Source organism: Rhineura floridana, chromosome 1 (genome assembly GCF_030035675.1).
Source record: "Rhineura floridana isolate rRhiFlo1 chromosome 1, rRhiFlo1.hap2, whole genome shotgun sequence".
NCBI classification, from domain to species: Eukaryota; Metazoa; Chordata; class Lepidosauria; order Squamata; family Rhineuridae; genus Rhineura; species Rhineura floridana.
In genome coordinates this window covers 17,856,504-17,871,390 of record NC_084480.1, presented here as the reverse complement: position 1 = coordinate 17,871,390, position 14,887 = coordinate 17,856,504, and the positions used below count along the sequence as shown (strand labels likewise).

The following is a 14,887-nucleotide window of genomic DNA, read 5'->3' as shown; positions in this document are numbered from 1 at the left end:
CCTGCCACCAGCCACCACTGACTGGAACTGCCTGTCATTGGCTCTGGCTCCGCTTAATATTGTTCTCTCTGGCTTCCATCCTACCATTCCCAATGGGCACCAGCCAGCACTGTGGGCACTGCACCACCTAGGAACCATCGCTGGATCTAGAAGTTGATCAGGCTGGCAAAGCAGGGATGGAGTATTCTGCTTCACCTGTTCAATAGTCAATTTAAGTATCTGCCATTCTTCCAGGCTAGGTGTTCCTGCCTGCTTCTGTCTCCCTCGGATCCCACCTGGATGCACTAAGCATCCAAACCTAACAGTGTTCCTTCCCACGCCGCACTGAATTGGGCTGGTGAAGCAAAACATCCCTTTGGCAGGCTACTTCGCCTTCCATTGTGGCCACTTGGGAAGCATATTTTCTTCTTCAGTGGCCAATAAGGAAGCTTATAAAAATTGCAAATAAATAAAGTTTGTGTCATTAATGCATGTCTCCTAGAACACCAGCAGCTCTTTCACAGCATGCAGACTTGGGAATGAGTAGAGAAAACATTTTTTAAAAAATCCTGAATGCCAATTTCACCGAGAAGACTTTGCTTTCAGAACCTGCGTAAGATATGCTGGCACCCACTCACATCCACTTCCCCCCTAGAGGATGGTAATAAAATGCACATTCATTAAAAAAAGTGCTGACTCTGAATGCTCACCCTGCTACCCGGACTGGCACATGCAGTTAACTAGTAGCAATAATGCTGCTGCACGGAAAGGGTTGAGCAAACACTTTATGCAACACATAAAATCAACATTAAGAGGGAGCACATTTACTGGCAGTAGATTCAGTGGACTGTGATTTTTTTTAAAAAAAACCTTGCAACTAAGAAAAAGGATTTGAAGGTCAACCCCTCCCACACCTGAGAGGATTTAGGCAGCCACAAAGCAAGAGAGGGAAAGAAGCCCATTTAGTATCAGCAGTATCTGGGCAGGGTTTCATCAGGAGGTGTTGTTGGCGGGCAAATAGATGATGCTGTAAAACTTTGGCTTCTAAAGGAAAGCCTTTGGCGTTTTTTTTTTTTTTAAATCTTCTGCATAGAATGATTCTCTTATTAAATCCTTTCTTCTCTGGAAGGTTTTGAAAAAGAGATTCTATCCTTTCCCAATTACTTAATGAAAATGCCTATTTTTTGGCAGGCTGAGCTAGGACTGTCTGATTGCCTTTATCATAAACAGCAACAGTGGGTAAAGTTATGTGAACTTGGATGGTCACATAACTGGGTAAATCTTCTTCTTTGAATAAAAAGGGATTAAATGCCTATGCCTTTTTTTATTAACTGGAACATGTTTTACTTTAAATAATCATTGTCAATTTCACTTAATGGAAGGAACATTAATTAGGAAGGGGCAAGCTGATCTATATGCATGAGATTGCTAAACCTCAAAAAATCAAAGATGTTACAAAAAGGGGGAAATATTATTCTGCGGCCACAGTGTTTTTTAAGCATCATTTAAATGAAATAGCTGATTCTCAAATGAAGGCATTTCCACATATTATGGGTACTGTATGGGCAGTTATAGAACTAATGTTGGAGAATTTTGTTTTTCTCCATTGGGATCTTTTGCTGGGGGTCCTTGAATAAAAATTTTGAAGACACAGGCTTGCAGCAAAAAGGTAGGCCTTTATTGGATGACAAGTGTACACTTGGTCAGTCTCCCTCCTAGTGAGTGGAGGACTGCCACTTGGCACTGTTTGCCTGGGTTTTTTATACATTTCAGGACAAAGACTTTAGCATCTACTAATCAGGATTTAACACATCAGAATGACATAGACATGACAGTATTACACAGGCATTTTGCATAGGCATTGCATAGGTACTGTGTTTCTCTGCATCAAGTTCTAGTGAATGTGGTGTTCTAATGAATTTGGCAATGTTCCGTACTTCACATGAAAGTACATTTTCACAGTGAGCTAAGCATCTTAGCTATTCTGCAATTCTTTCTACGTCTTAGAGCAGAACTTGGAAAAGTTACTTTTTTGAACTACAACTCCTATCAGCCCCAGCCAGCGCCATGCTAGCTGGGGCTGATGGGACTTGTAGTTCAAAAAAGTAACTTTTCCAAGCTCTGTCTTAGAGGTACCAAGATATTCAGCACAGTGTTATTAATTGTTTTGAGTACAAATAGTTCCAAACAACCAGCAAGTCAGGGAGATAGCTCCAAAGAAAAAAAGATCTGGTTTCCTACTAAACTATTAAAATGTTACGGACCTTTATAGCTTTATAGAAGAATATATCTTGCTCATTGTTTATGTATATTGAATTCCCCGTTAGCTATACATGTATGTATATATAAAATTCCCCATCACTAATGTTAGCCATAGCTTTAGATTTATAACTTCCATTGCACATTATCCGCGAGTTCCTTCATCTACAGATTTGGTTGTACATGTTAAATTGTTTGTTGGAATAACAATTAAAAAATCACAAATAATTACCACTATCTGAAAATAATCGCTAGGAATGACAACTTCTCCATTCTTGATCCACTGCACTGTAGGTACTGGTTTACCGGAGACAGCACATTCAAACTCAATGTCCATACTTTCATAGGCATAGAGATTTGAAGGATGATTGATGAACCATGGAGGAACTACAAGAAATAAGGAGAAGGAAAAGATCTTCATGAGCATACGTGTGACTTTAGAGAGTTGTCAGTATATGAAGAGATGAATTAAATAAATAATACTGGAACATATCTTCAACTTGGCCACATGTATACAACCATGCTGAAGAAAAACTCTTAGGAGCCGTTCAACCACAATCACATTGGATATATCATGTATCAGAACTGACCAGGGCATTGATATATCAGTGGGCAAAGCATGGATAATCACATCGATTAGTGGGGGTCAACATTTTTCATTTGAATAAACATAATCTGTGATTAGTTTTGCAAAATGAAACAATATGAGCAACATTATTTCCAAGCCCACAGGAAGAAGGCATAAACCAGATTATCTCTTCAGAGGACAAATTCTTATTAAACTGGCAATTATCTGTTGTCTTGTATTACTATAATGTATTAACACTTTTGCTGTATGGTATATGATATGCTAATTTAATTTAATTTCATCATTACCATAATACTATGATAAAAATTTGCAATTCAAGGGAAACCACTAATAACATCACATTTCTAATGAGTTTTCTCATCATCAAAACAGATGGGAGGGGGATCAGTTTTTCAGCATTCAACCAGGGAACCATGTTCATTATTTTGAATATTCATGGCTGCTAGAAAACCAGATTAGATTTTAATTTCCAAGGTAGCATCCACGGCTTATTTTTTGACACAGAAAATACAATTGTATTTCATAAGCAGCCATGCATAACATCTGAATTATATAGTTTTTACAACTGTATCAGTAGCGCATGGCGTTATGCAACATACATGTATAAACTGGTGTATGGCTTCTTGGATTTCAGAGTCTACCACTGCTGAGAAAAAAGATCATGATTCTTCTAATCAGTAGCTTAATGTTCATTCATATAGTTGTTATCACTTTCTTCTAGTCAGTAGGCTACGAGTTGATCCATCTAATTATTATCAGTCACACAAGGTCAGTAAAATTATTTCCTTTAAAAATTTTATCCGGCCTTTCCTTAAAAATCCAAGTGAGGTAAAATTTCAAGGTAAGAACAACCATATCAAAAAGTAACAGCATCAACATTTTTAAAAAAAATAAGATTGAAAATCCTAGAGCAGCAAGATAAAACATAGTTAATATCAGTGAGAACATCAGTAAAGCAGTAGCCACACAGCTAAGGATAGGTTAATCTATTACTTCCAGTTTCTTATTTTTCCAAACTTATTGTTCAGTTCTCCATGTTTCCACATCAGTTTGCATTTTTTTAAAAAGTCCTCATGAAAATTCACCAGCATTGTAGTGCAAATATATGTATATATATATATGCAAAGCAATTTCCACTAACATAACTACATTTTGTATGCATTACTATTACTTAAATTTATTAGTTGTCTTTCTTCACAAAGTGAACCAAAAGCAACTTACAATCAATAAACCAATTAAAACCAATACAAAAAACTAAAACAATAAAAGTAAAAAAAACACATAAATATAAAAGGTGGTGGAAGAGTCCACCCCCTAAAAGAGGCTACAGCATTAACCCCCCCCAAACCCCACCAAAATTAAAGCCAAATGCCTGGAATAAATATTTTTGCCTGGCGCCTAAAGATAGATAATGGTAGTGCCAGGTGTGCCTCCCTGGGGAGAGTGTTCTGTAAATGGAGGGCCACCACTGAGAAGGTCCATTCTCATGTTGCCACCCTCTATACCTCCCTTGGAGGGGGCACATGAAGAATGGCCTCACATGCCAAACTGATTTTTTATGCACATTTTATCTTAGCATATGCATTTTTCTACACATGACTTGGCTTGACAATTATATTGCAAAATTCATAGAAGTGCAAATTTCAAAGGATGGCTTTGTTTTGGTTTGTGTTGTTTTGTTTCAGAAAATGGGCATTAGGTAGGTTTGCCTTTAAATGTGAACTGAAAATGCCCATCCCTACACATCACACAGATAATTTGTGGCCCAGTTTTCTGTGCTCCTCAGCCTAATTTGAATGCCCTCTGCAAGAATTCAGACCTCTGGTGAGAGTTGTATGCCCCTCCCTGGCAGCCCACTGAGCACAGTGGAAAATGCATGGTGTAAATAACAGGGGGTGGAGAGAAGGCAGAAAGAGAGAGAGAGAGAGAGAGAGAGAGAGAGAGAGAGAGAGAGAATGGTGTCTCCACCCACTCTTCCTCTGACCACACCCACTTCTGGCTTAGCCCTGCCCACAGTCAGCATGCAGCCTATTACAATATTATCATAAAAAACCAACAACCATGAGACTAAAAGCAAAACAACAACAAAACACCACTATCTAACCAGGGTCAGCGATAGGCGTGACTGGGCCCTTGGGCGCCAGCCTGTCCCAGGCCCCCTGCTCTCAGCCCCCCCTACAGACTGTGCAGGACCGTTCCACCTACCTCTTCTCTCTTTCTGTGAATGCCCTGTGTGCTGGGCACGCAGGTTGCTGCCATCAACCAAGATGGCAGCAGAGGCTTTTCTAAGGGGCTGGTATTCCGACCACCATCTTCGCTGATGGCACACATGCATGCTACACTGCATGCGCTCACATGCCTGCCATCAATCAAGATGGCAGTAGGGGCATCAACCCCTTATAGAATCCTCTGCTGACATCTTGGCTGATGGCAGCTGCATGCACAGGGCATTCACAGAAAGGGAAGAGAGGTAGATGGAGTGGGTGGGCGCCATGGGCTGGGAGCTCTGTCTGCAATTAACCCTGCTGAGGATCACAGAAGGGAAGTGCTACCCTCACACCCTAAGGACCTGGCCACCCTTTGGCCCCAGCCCTGCCTCTAACAGATATTATGGTCCAAAGCCCATCCTATAAGAGAAGGTATTTGGCATTTGTCCTAGAACCATTAAAGAGGCAATGAGGTGGGCTTCACCCAAAAAAGGATTTTAGAAGCAAGGCACAATTATATTTGTTACTATATGGAATTACAGAGATTTCAAATGGCACATAGGTGTGAATGCCTGTTCCAAGATGATATGATACATTTCTGCATCATCCAACCAACCAAAGAGTGATGCGTTTTCCCCCGTCAGAACAATTGCTTTTTCACATTCAAATTTATCCAGATTGAATTGACCAAATAACTATTAACCTACGCAATGAATCAATTAGCATAAGAACATAAGAAGAGTCCTGCTGGATCAGGCCAATGGCCCATCTAGTCCAGCAACCTGTTCTCAGAGTGGCCAACTATTATTATTATTATTATTATTACTCTTTACTTTTACCCCGCCCTTTTTCCAAAACTGGAACTCAGGGCGGCTTACAAATAAAAACTACACATAGGTAAAAAACATACAAAAATATACAATTAAAATAGAATTAAACTATTTGTAACATTAAAACCATGAAACATACACTTAAAATACTAAGACAATTTAAAACATTAAGAATATGACCATAGAACAATACAACAAACCTTATGAGGTCCTATCTTAAACATCTTCTAGTCCAAAAGCCTGTTGGAATAAAAAAGTCTTTGCCTGCTGACGGAAGGATAGCAAGGAAGGGGCCATTCGTGCTTCCCTAGGAAGAGAGTTCCAGAACCTGGGGGCAGCCACCAAGAAGGCTCTATCTTGTGTCCCCACCAATCGCGCTTGCAAGGGTGTTGGGACTGAGAGAAGGGCCTCTCCTGAGGATCTCAACTCCCGGGCAGGCTCATATGGGGAGAAACGGTCTGACAAATAGCCTGGACCTGGGCCGTATAGAGCTTTATAGGTCAAAACCAGCACTTTGAATTGTGACCGGAAACAAACTGGCAGCCAGTGGAGCTGTCGCAACAAGGGGGTTGTATAGTCCCTGTAACCAGCTCCAGTTAGCACTCTGGCTGCAGCTCTTTGTACCAGTTTAAGTTTCTGAACAATCTTCAAAGGCAGCCCCACGTAGAGTGCGTTACAGTAATCTAAACGGGATGTAACTAAGGCATGCATCACTGTAGTCAAATCAGGCATCTCCAGGAACGGCCGCAGCTGGCGCACCAGTCTTAGCTGGGCAAAAGCACTCCTGGCCACTGCAGAGACCTGGGCCTCCATGTTCAAAGCTGAGTCCAGGAGCACACCCAAACTGCGAACCTGTGTCTTCAGGGGGAGTGTAACCCCATCCAGCACAGGCTGAATCCCTATTCCCTGATTTGCCTTTCGACTAACCAGGAGCACCTCTGTCTTGTCTGGATTTAATTTCAATTTGTTCACCCTCATCCACTCCATCACCGATGCCAGGCACCGGTTCAGGACCAGGACAGCTTCCTTGGCTTTAGGTGGAAAGGAAAAATAGAGTTGGGTGTCATCCGCATACTGATGACACCGAACCCCAAACCCCCGGACAACCTCACCCAGTGGTTTCATGTAGATGTTAAATAACATAGGGGACAAAACTGAGCCCTGAGGGACCCCATATGTCAACGGCCAAGGAGTCGAACAGGAATCCCCCAGCACCACCTTCTGGGTTCGTCCCTCCAGGAAGGAGCCGAGCCACCGCAACACAGTGCCCCCAAGTCCCATCCTGGCAAGGCGGCCCAGAAGGATACCATGGTCAATGGTATCGAAAGCCACTGAGAGGTCCAGTAGAACCAACAGGGACACACTCCCCCTGTCCAGCTCTCTGCGTAGGTCATCCACCAAGGCGACCAAAGCCGTCTCTGTCCCGTAGCCGGGCCTGAAACCAGACTGAAATGGGTCAAGATAATCCGATCTCTGGAGCTGGGCAGCCACCACACGCTCTATTACCTTACCCAGAAATGGAATGTTGGAGACTGGCCGATAGTTAGCCATTATAGAGGGATCCAGGGAGGGCTTTTTCAACAGAGGTCTTACAACTGCCTCTTTTAGGCACATTGGAATTCTGCCTTGTTGTAAAGAGGCATTTACCACTCCCCTCACCCAGTCGGCCAGTCCCCCTCTGGCATTCTTAATGAGCCAGGAAGGGCAAGGGTCTAGCAAACATGTGGTGGCTCTCACCTCTCCAAGGATCTTGCCCACATCCTCGGGCTGTACAAATTGAAAAGAATCCATTGTTATTGGACAAGCGGGAGCCAAAGTTACATCCCTTGAGACTGTATCAATTTTAGTGTCCAAGTCAGAGTGAATCTGAGCGACTTTATCTGCAAAGTGCCGTGCAAATTCTTGACAGTGGGCTGTTGAGTGGTCTATATTACCCTCTCGGGGGCCTGAATGTAAAAGACCCCTGACCACTCGAAACAGCTCTGCTGGACAGCTCCCTGCAGACGCAATGGTGGCAGAAAAGAAAAGTTTCTTCTTTACCCACACTGCCACGGAGTAGGCCTTCAAATAGGCTCTAGCCCATGTTTGGTCAGACTCGTTCCGAGTCTTCCGCCAACGTCGCTCTAGTCCCCGTCTTATTCGTTTCATCGCCGCCAGCTCCCTGGTAAACTAGATGCAGATGCAAAGCCCATAAGCAGGACAAAGTGCAAAGAGCACTGTCCCTTCCAGTGGTTTCCAGGAACTGGTATTTGGAAGCATATTCCCTCCACCTAGAGAAGCAGAGCACAGCTTTCCTGGCTAGTAGACATTGATAGCCCTTTCCTCCATGAATTTGTCTAATCCTCTTTTAAGTCCATCCAAGTTGGTGGCCATCACTGCCTCTTGTGAGAGCAAATTCCATAGATTAACTATGCATGTTAAGATTTTTTAAAATCATTTCAAAGCAACTTTATCAAGAAGAAAATTCCATATAAAACTTCAACTGTCCACATAACACACATACTATGCAGGCACATGCTTCAACGGGACCATTAATGTATTTGCAAAGCCAATCAGTCCAACATGCCAAAAGTTGCTTATTATCTGAACAGACTCCAGTGCATGAAAACTAACCTGTGGGATTCCCTGCAATGGTCACTGCTTTTCTTCTGTATCAATCCTTTTTTTTTTCTTATTTGATAACTAACCAGAGCAATCCTAACTCCCAAATTTGGTGGCTGGAGATGGGGAAGAGCTTCACTGATGGTCCACTGATGGAGCATTGTATACACTATGCCTGCAGACAGCTTTATGATTCAGATTTAGCTCTACCACTGGTAGGGTTTCCAGAGTTTTTAGGTATTAGACCCCAAAATAAGGATGTGTGATGTTAGCAAGGGTCACCCCAGTTCCAAGGGGGTTAAACAAACTTCAAGGGGGGAAAAAGGCCTGCTACTTACCTCCCAAACCTGGTCAGCATAAATTGGCAGGCCTTTGGAAGTGATAGTTGACCTGCCCTTTTGCTTCACCCAAACCCCATTTAGGATTGCCCTGCAACTGGATCACAAGGGGGCTCCATGCCAGGAGAGTCTGTAATTCCCAAATATATCTGCACAAAATTCAGAGTTTCTCAGGTCTACCAGGGCCAACACATGAAATCTGTATGGTAGGTGACCTGCCCTTCTCAGTATGGAAACACAGATGTACTCAAAGAAGGCTTGCTAACTGATAACAATTGGAAGAGGGGCAAACAACAGTGATTCATAGTTGAGTTTACTGCATAATGTTCCCAAGGATACTTTTTGCAGAACATAAACTGGCAAGAAATACTGCTGATGTCAAGAAATACAGAGCTTGGATCATAAGGACCTAAGAAAAGCCCTGTTGAATCAGGCCAAAGGCCCATCTAGTCCAGCATACTTTTCTTGCAGCAGCCAATCGGAAGCTCACAAGCAGGACCTAGGTGCCACAGTGCTCTTCTCACTAGTGATTTCCGCAATTAGTATTTGGAGGCATATTGTCTCTGACAGCAGAGGGAGAACACAGCCATCATGCCTAGTAACCATTGATAGCTGAAAATGAGGTTCTAAATTCTAAATTAGTGGATCCAATCAAGGCCCATGCATAGCCTCCCATTTCATCACCCTGGTTCTATTTGCTTAGCAGACAGAACAGAGAGAAAACACAATCTATTACCAAAAACTCCAAATTATAACTGAAACAAATATTCATATTCCTACTCCCCCAAGGTCAGTTTCACCTATCCTAAGCATGATTACATGGAAGTAAATCACATTGAACACTGGGCTCCTACTGGGAGGAAGGGTGGGATAGATAGATAGATAGATAGATAGATAGATAGATAGATAGATAGATAGATAGATAGATAGATAGATAGATAGATAGATAGATAGATAGATGATAGATGATAGATAGATAGATAGATAGATAGATAGATAGATAGATAGATAGATAGATAGATAGATAGATAGATAGATAGATAGATGATAGATAGATAGATAGATAGATAGATAGATAGATAGATAGATAGATAGATAGATAAGTGGAAAATTATCAAACCTGCCATCCTCCTCCCCTCCTGCCTGCTCCCCTCCCCCTCCTCCCCTCCCTCCTCCTCTCTTCTCCTCCCCTCCCTCCTCCCCTCCCTCCTCCTCTCCTCCCCCTCCTCCCTCTCCCCCCTCCTCCCCCTCCTCCCTGTGCTTCCTCCTCCTCCCCTCCCCATCCCCTGTGGCAGGTTTCACCTATCCTAAGCATGATTGCAGGGGAATAAATCCCATTCAATCCAATAAGCATGCAAACGATCAAATCTGCCTTCCCCTCCTCCTCTTATCCCCTCCCTTTGCAATCAGCCCAAATAACAGAAACAAGACATGTGCTGTACTGATCTTGTTTTAGCAGGGAAGAAGCAACATTATTACGACAGTTGATATAGTTCAGGTAGTCAGTTTAAATATGTCTGATTTACTTTGCAATTTTAGTGAAGTTTCCTATAGGAAATCATTTTATTTTGCTTCTCTTTCTGTGAATATGTGAAATACAGCAATTCCTAGGTGTGCTCTATGTTTTTAGTTGATCATGTCCACCTTTCCTTAAGTGAAGTGGTTTAAGCATAGCAGGTTGAAAACATGCATTTTGGACAGGCCAAGTTTGTTTTTTTCCAATAGCTAGATCCATTGCTTAAGTAGCAACATATTGTAATCAGTCTGATTTTACATCAAACTGCAGTTTCAGATTCAACTGTTAATACACCCAAAATAGAAACAGAACATAACCTCAGTTTGAAACACAAAAGGCTGTCTTCACCATCATATGATATTGGTGAATAAAAAGGTTTTAAAATTAATAAAAATAAATTTGACACAGATTTCTAGGATGAATAATGAGAGAAATATAATCTCCTAGGTTAGATTCTCTGTAGAAACAGTGGTAACACAGGAAAGAAGCAAAGTAAGAAGAACACCAAGAAACATACAAAAATGTAATTCTCCATCTTTGGAGATGGCAGGTGTTGCCACCGCTCATCATATGCTCAGAGGCACATATTACCAAATTATTCCAAGCTACACAGGGAGTGGATTGGACTGTGAAAGACCAACCCAAATTGTGTTTGCATTTTGACAAACGTGTAGGACATTACAATATCTCAAAGAGGAGGTCAGGTCTTCTGCTCCCCTGGTGCATTCAATAGAGCTGCCTGATTTCCCTGCTATTTAAAGTTTGATAGAAATATATGTTGGCTATAGGTGCGTTCCCAAACTGCAAGGTTTGTTTTTTTTTTGCCTGTTAGTGAATTTTCCTCCTAACTGAATCCAGCCCACTACTTGTGCATTTTTGCTCTAGGTTTCCTAGAATATTAGTTAAAGAAACACAAAGTTACCTATGAGTGGGTAGGCCTGAAGCCTTCAGCTTGGCAAAGCAAGCGAAAGCAGGGCACAGCAGAGCAGACTGCAAGAAGAAAAGAAGAAAAGGTAATCAAAAGGCAATTCCCCCCTCCCCCAAGAAGAACAGCTAACTTGCCAACATTTGAATACATCTTTTATACCGACCAGCAAAACTAGATCAGGGGGTTGGAATTATCCAATAATATTACAAGAATTTTAATAATTGTGGGTGGTACCCCACAATACATAGTCCATGTGTAGACTATGAATTATATTCCATCTGGAAGGGGGATAAAATGAGTACCTGCAACCCATGCATCAGGGATTTTCCACTGGCACCTTTGACACAGTTTCATAAACGCAATTGCATTATTCTTACACTTCAACATTATTTTGACTATCCGACATCTAAGCACCAACTTCTTATTGGAAGCTCTTCTCTGGCAGCATAAAGTGCAATGTTCACAGAACTACAAGTTGCCTTCACCCTGAAATGACACACGCAGCAAAAAAACTGTCCTGCATCTTGGTTCATCACAAATTGTCCTTCACTCTGGCTGCTCTGTTCTGTGCATCCACTTCTAACCTGGCTGCCATATGTAAAAGCATAGGGTGCAGCAACGACCTGCTTAACATCCTCCACATCCTCCATGAATTTGTCTGATGCACTTTTAAAGCCATCCAAGGTGGTGAGCAACGCTACCACTTGTGGGAGCAAATCCCCTCTAACTATGCACTGTGTGAAGAAGTGCTTCCTTTTGTCTGTCTGGAATCTTCCAACATTCGGCTTCATTTTGTTGCTATGTCTGAATTCACAAACTATTGATAACGATGGGTAGGGCCGTTGTTCTGCTTCATGAGGTTGCTGAACCATGGAAATAGGAGTGAACTTACGAAGTACAGAGACAGATGCGTACATAGCCAGTCTCCCCACTCTTTTATTTTGTCTGTCTTGAATCTTCCAACATTCAGCTTCAATGAATGCCCCCGAGTTCTTGCATTATGAGAAAGGGAGAAATCTCTCCCAGTCTACTGTCTCCAGACCATGCATAATTTTATAGACTTCTACCATGTCCCCCCCTTACTCACTTCCCCCCCCCAAACTAAAAAGTCCCAAATATTATAACCTTTCCTCATAAGGGAGTTGCTACAATCCCTTGATCATTTTGGCTGCTTTTTTTCTGATTGGAAGCCCAGGGTCTAAGACTTTGACCCCATCTGCACTATACTTTTCATACAGTTGTATTATGCCACTTTAAACTGTCATGGATAATGAGGTACTACAGATATCTTGGTCCACTTCAGGCCCTCTGCCTTTAACCAAGTTTCTGCAGCTTACGCTTCAGCTCATGACCTCTGGGATACTTGGCAGGAGAATGTCCCCCTGCAATGTCCCAGCCTGAACTCTGATAGCCGATTCCTTAGCAATTGTAACCGACAAGCATGCCAGAATCTGTGCCAAGTGCTATTTAATTCTGGAAATAAAAGGCAGAGGAGTTCTGATCCACACAAAAAATAAATGAGGTTCTCACTGCTTCTGTTATATCAATCGAGAGAGAAAGTCAACAAACACACACTTATCCATCCATGTTAGGCCTGTTTGGAAAATGTTTAAATCAGTTTATCTTTTTAGTTTTACTCTGATTTTGCCCTCTGGCCATAATGAAAAGCTTTCATTATACCCCACTTCTCTGATTAGCCTTACATACTGCTCCCATGAAACTGCATGGCAGAAAGGTTTGTTGTTTAATTGTTTGTTGCCTCTGCTTGTATGAAAATGTGATGGATATCAGGGCACTCTGGGTGAGGATGTGACATCGCTGAACCATTTCCTTTCCCCCACTTCTTCACTCTGAATTTCAGCATCGGAGTTCTGTAATATAAGGTTACATTTCTATTCCTTTGAAATTTCCCATCTTCCATCCGCATTTTATAGCTGGCAGTTCACTCTCAATCATTTGAAAGTGGTCCACTTAACAAAATTGACAGGGGATAAGAAAAGGTGTTTTGCCTCATGTGCAAAAACCCTTGAGCATCCTGTGGTCAGACAGCACCGCCGTCATCAGGGCTGGCTCCAGGAATGCCAGGGCCCTTGGGCATCAACTTGCCCTGGGCACCGGCATGCGTGTGTGCGTGTGCGCTCCCCCCACCTACCTGTCTGCTGTCTTTTACCATTGCCCTTAACGAAGATGGCGGCCGCGGTTTCCCCAAGGGGATGATGCCTCTGCTGCCATCTTTGTTGATGGCACGTGTGTGTGTGCTATGCGTGCGCATTTCTGCCATCAACTAAGATGGCAGCAGGGGCTTCAGTACCTTAGGGAAACCGCGGCCACCATGTTCATTAAGGGCAATGGTAAAAGACAGCAGACAGGTAGGTGGGGGCGTGGGGGGCATGGATCGTGGAAGGGGAGTGGAGGGGTTGCTGAGCCCCCCCCCGTAGCTCCAGGGGCCGTCAGACCAGTGCTCCACCTGGATGCTCTTTAGAACTGGCCCTGGCCATCATGAAATGAAAGGCAAGGGCATCCTCTGCAGATCAGAAATTGCTATGCAACTTCTCTTCCATGGAAGCAGGAGAGTGGTATCAGCTGCTAGAGCTTCCTCACAAGTTCAGGGAAAGAGCCATAGGTCAGTGGTAGAGCATCTGCTTTGCATGCAGGGGGTCCCAGGTTCAATTCCTGGCATCTCCAGGTAGAGCCGGGAATATCTCCTCTCTAAAATACCGGAAAGCTGCTGCCAGTCAGTGCTGAGGTAGCTGGACCAACAGGCTGACTCAGTACAAGGCAGCTTCCTGCGTTCCTCAGTTACTAACACCTCTTAAGTGCGAAAATGTAAGATGTTCTGCAGAGCCCAATCCCAATGGCCCAACCCCAGGGCCAACACTTTAAAAAGTCTCCCTGTACCATTAAGGCACCAATTCCTGCCTGCACCTATTCTCCATCCCCTGTCATAGCACCACTGAAAGCAGGCCGCATCGCCCTGTGGACAGGGCTGGCTCGATGTGTAAGTGTAAACAGACAGGAACATCTACTAACACAATTAGCCTAGCACTTCCTGGTTCCTTTGGGAAAGGAGTGTAGCTCAGTAGAGAGCATTTATTTTGCATGCAGAAAGTCTCAGGTTCAACCCCTGGCATCTCCAGGTAGAACTGGGAAAGACCCCTGCCCCAAACCCTGGAGAGTCACTGCCAGTCAGTGTAGACAATACTGAGCTAAACGGATCAATGGTCTGACTTGGTCTAAGGCAACTTCCTATGTTCTTACAAAAAAGGAAACGCAACATTGCAAACGAAGCAACATGATCGGAATTATCAGTGGATAGCATGAATCTCAAGGCCTGGGCCTGAAAGAAAATAATCTAATGCCAAAGTTTTCTTCAAGAGTTGAAGTGGACCTGTGCTCTCTGAGACACCACCTCTGCATTCATAGCCATAGACTTTCCTAGATTGCAATCTTCTGCCTTGTTCCCTACCTCTATCATGTGATTGGCCTTACATAGAAAGGCCAAAGCTCAGTGGCAGGACACAGATGCCACATGCAGAAGGTTCCAGGCTCAGTTCTTGGCATCTCCAGTTAAAAACAGGTGTGGGTAATCTTTGGCCCTCCAGATGTTGCTGAACTACCATTCACTTCAGCCCCAGCAAGA

At 43.1% G+C, this 14,887-nt stretch overlaps 1 protein-coding gene across 4 annotated transcripts in view; it reads right to left on the bottom strand.

Moving 5' to 3' along the window:
- DCC (DCC netrin 1 receptor) overlaps positions 1-14,887 on the bottom strand; it is an 882,319-nt gene that overhangs the window by 513,137 nt on the left and 354,295 nt on the right. For all 4 annotated transcript variants that reach the window (XM_061614640.1, XM_061614649.1, XM_061614658.1 and 1 more), the window contains one exon: positions 2,471-2,625. In XM_061614640.1, the coding sequence (XP_061470624.1) occupies positions 2,471-2,625 (155 nt within the window). The remainder of the gene's footprint in view (positions 1-2,470; positions 2,626-14,887) is intronic.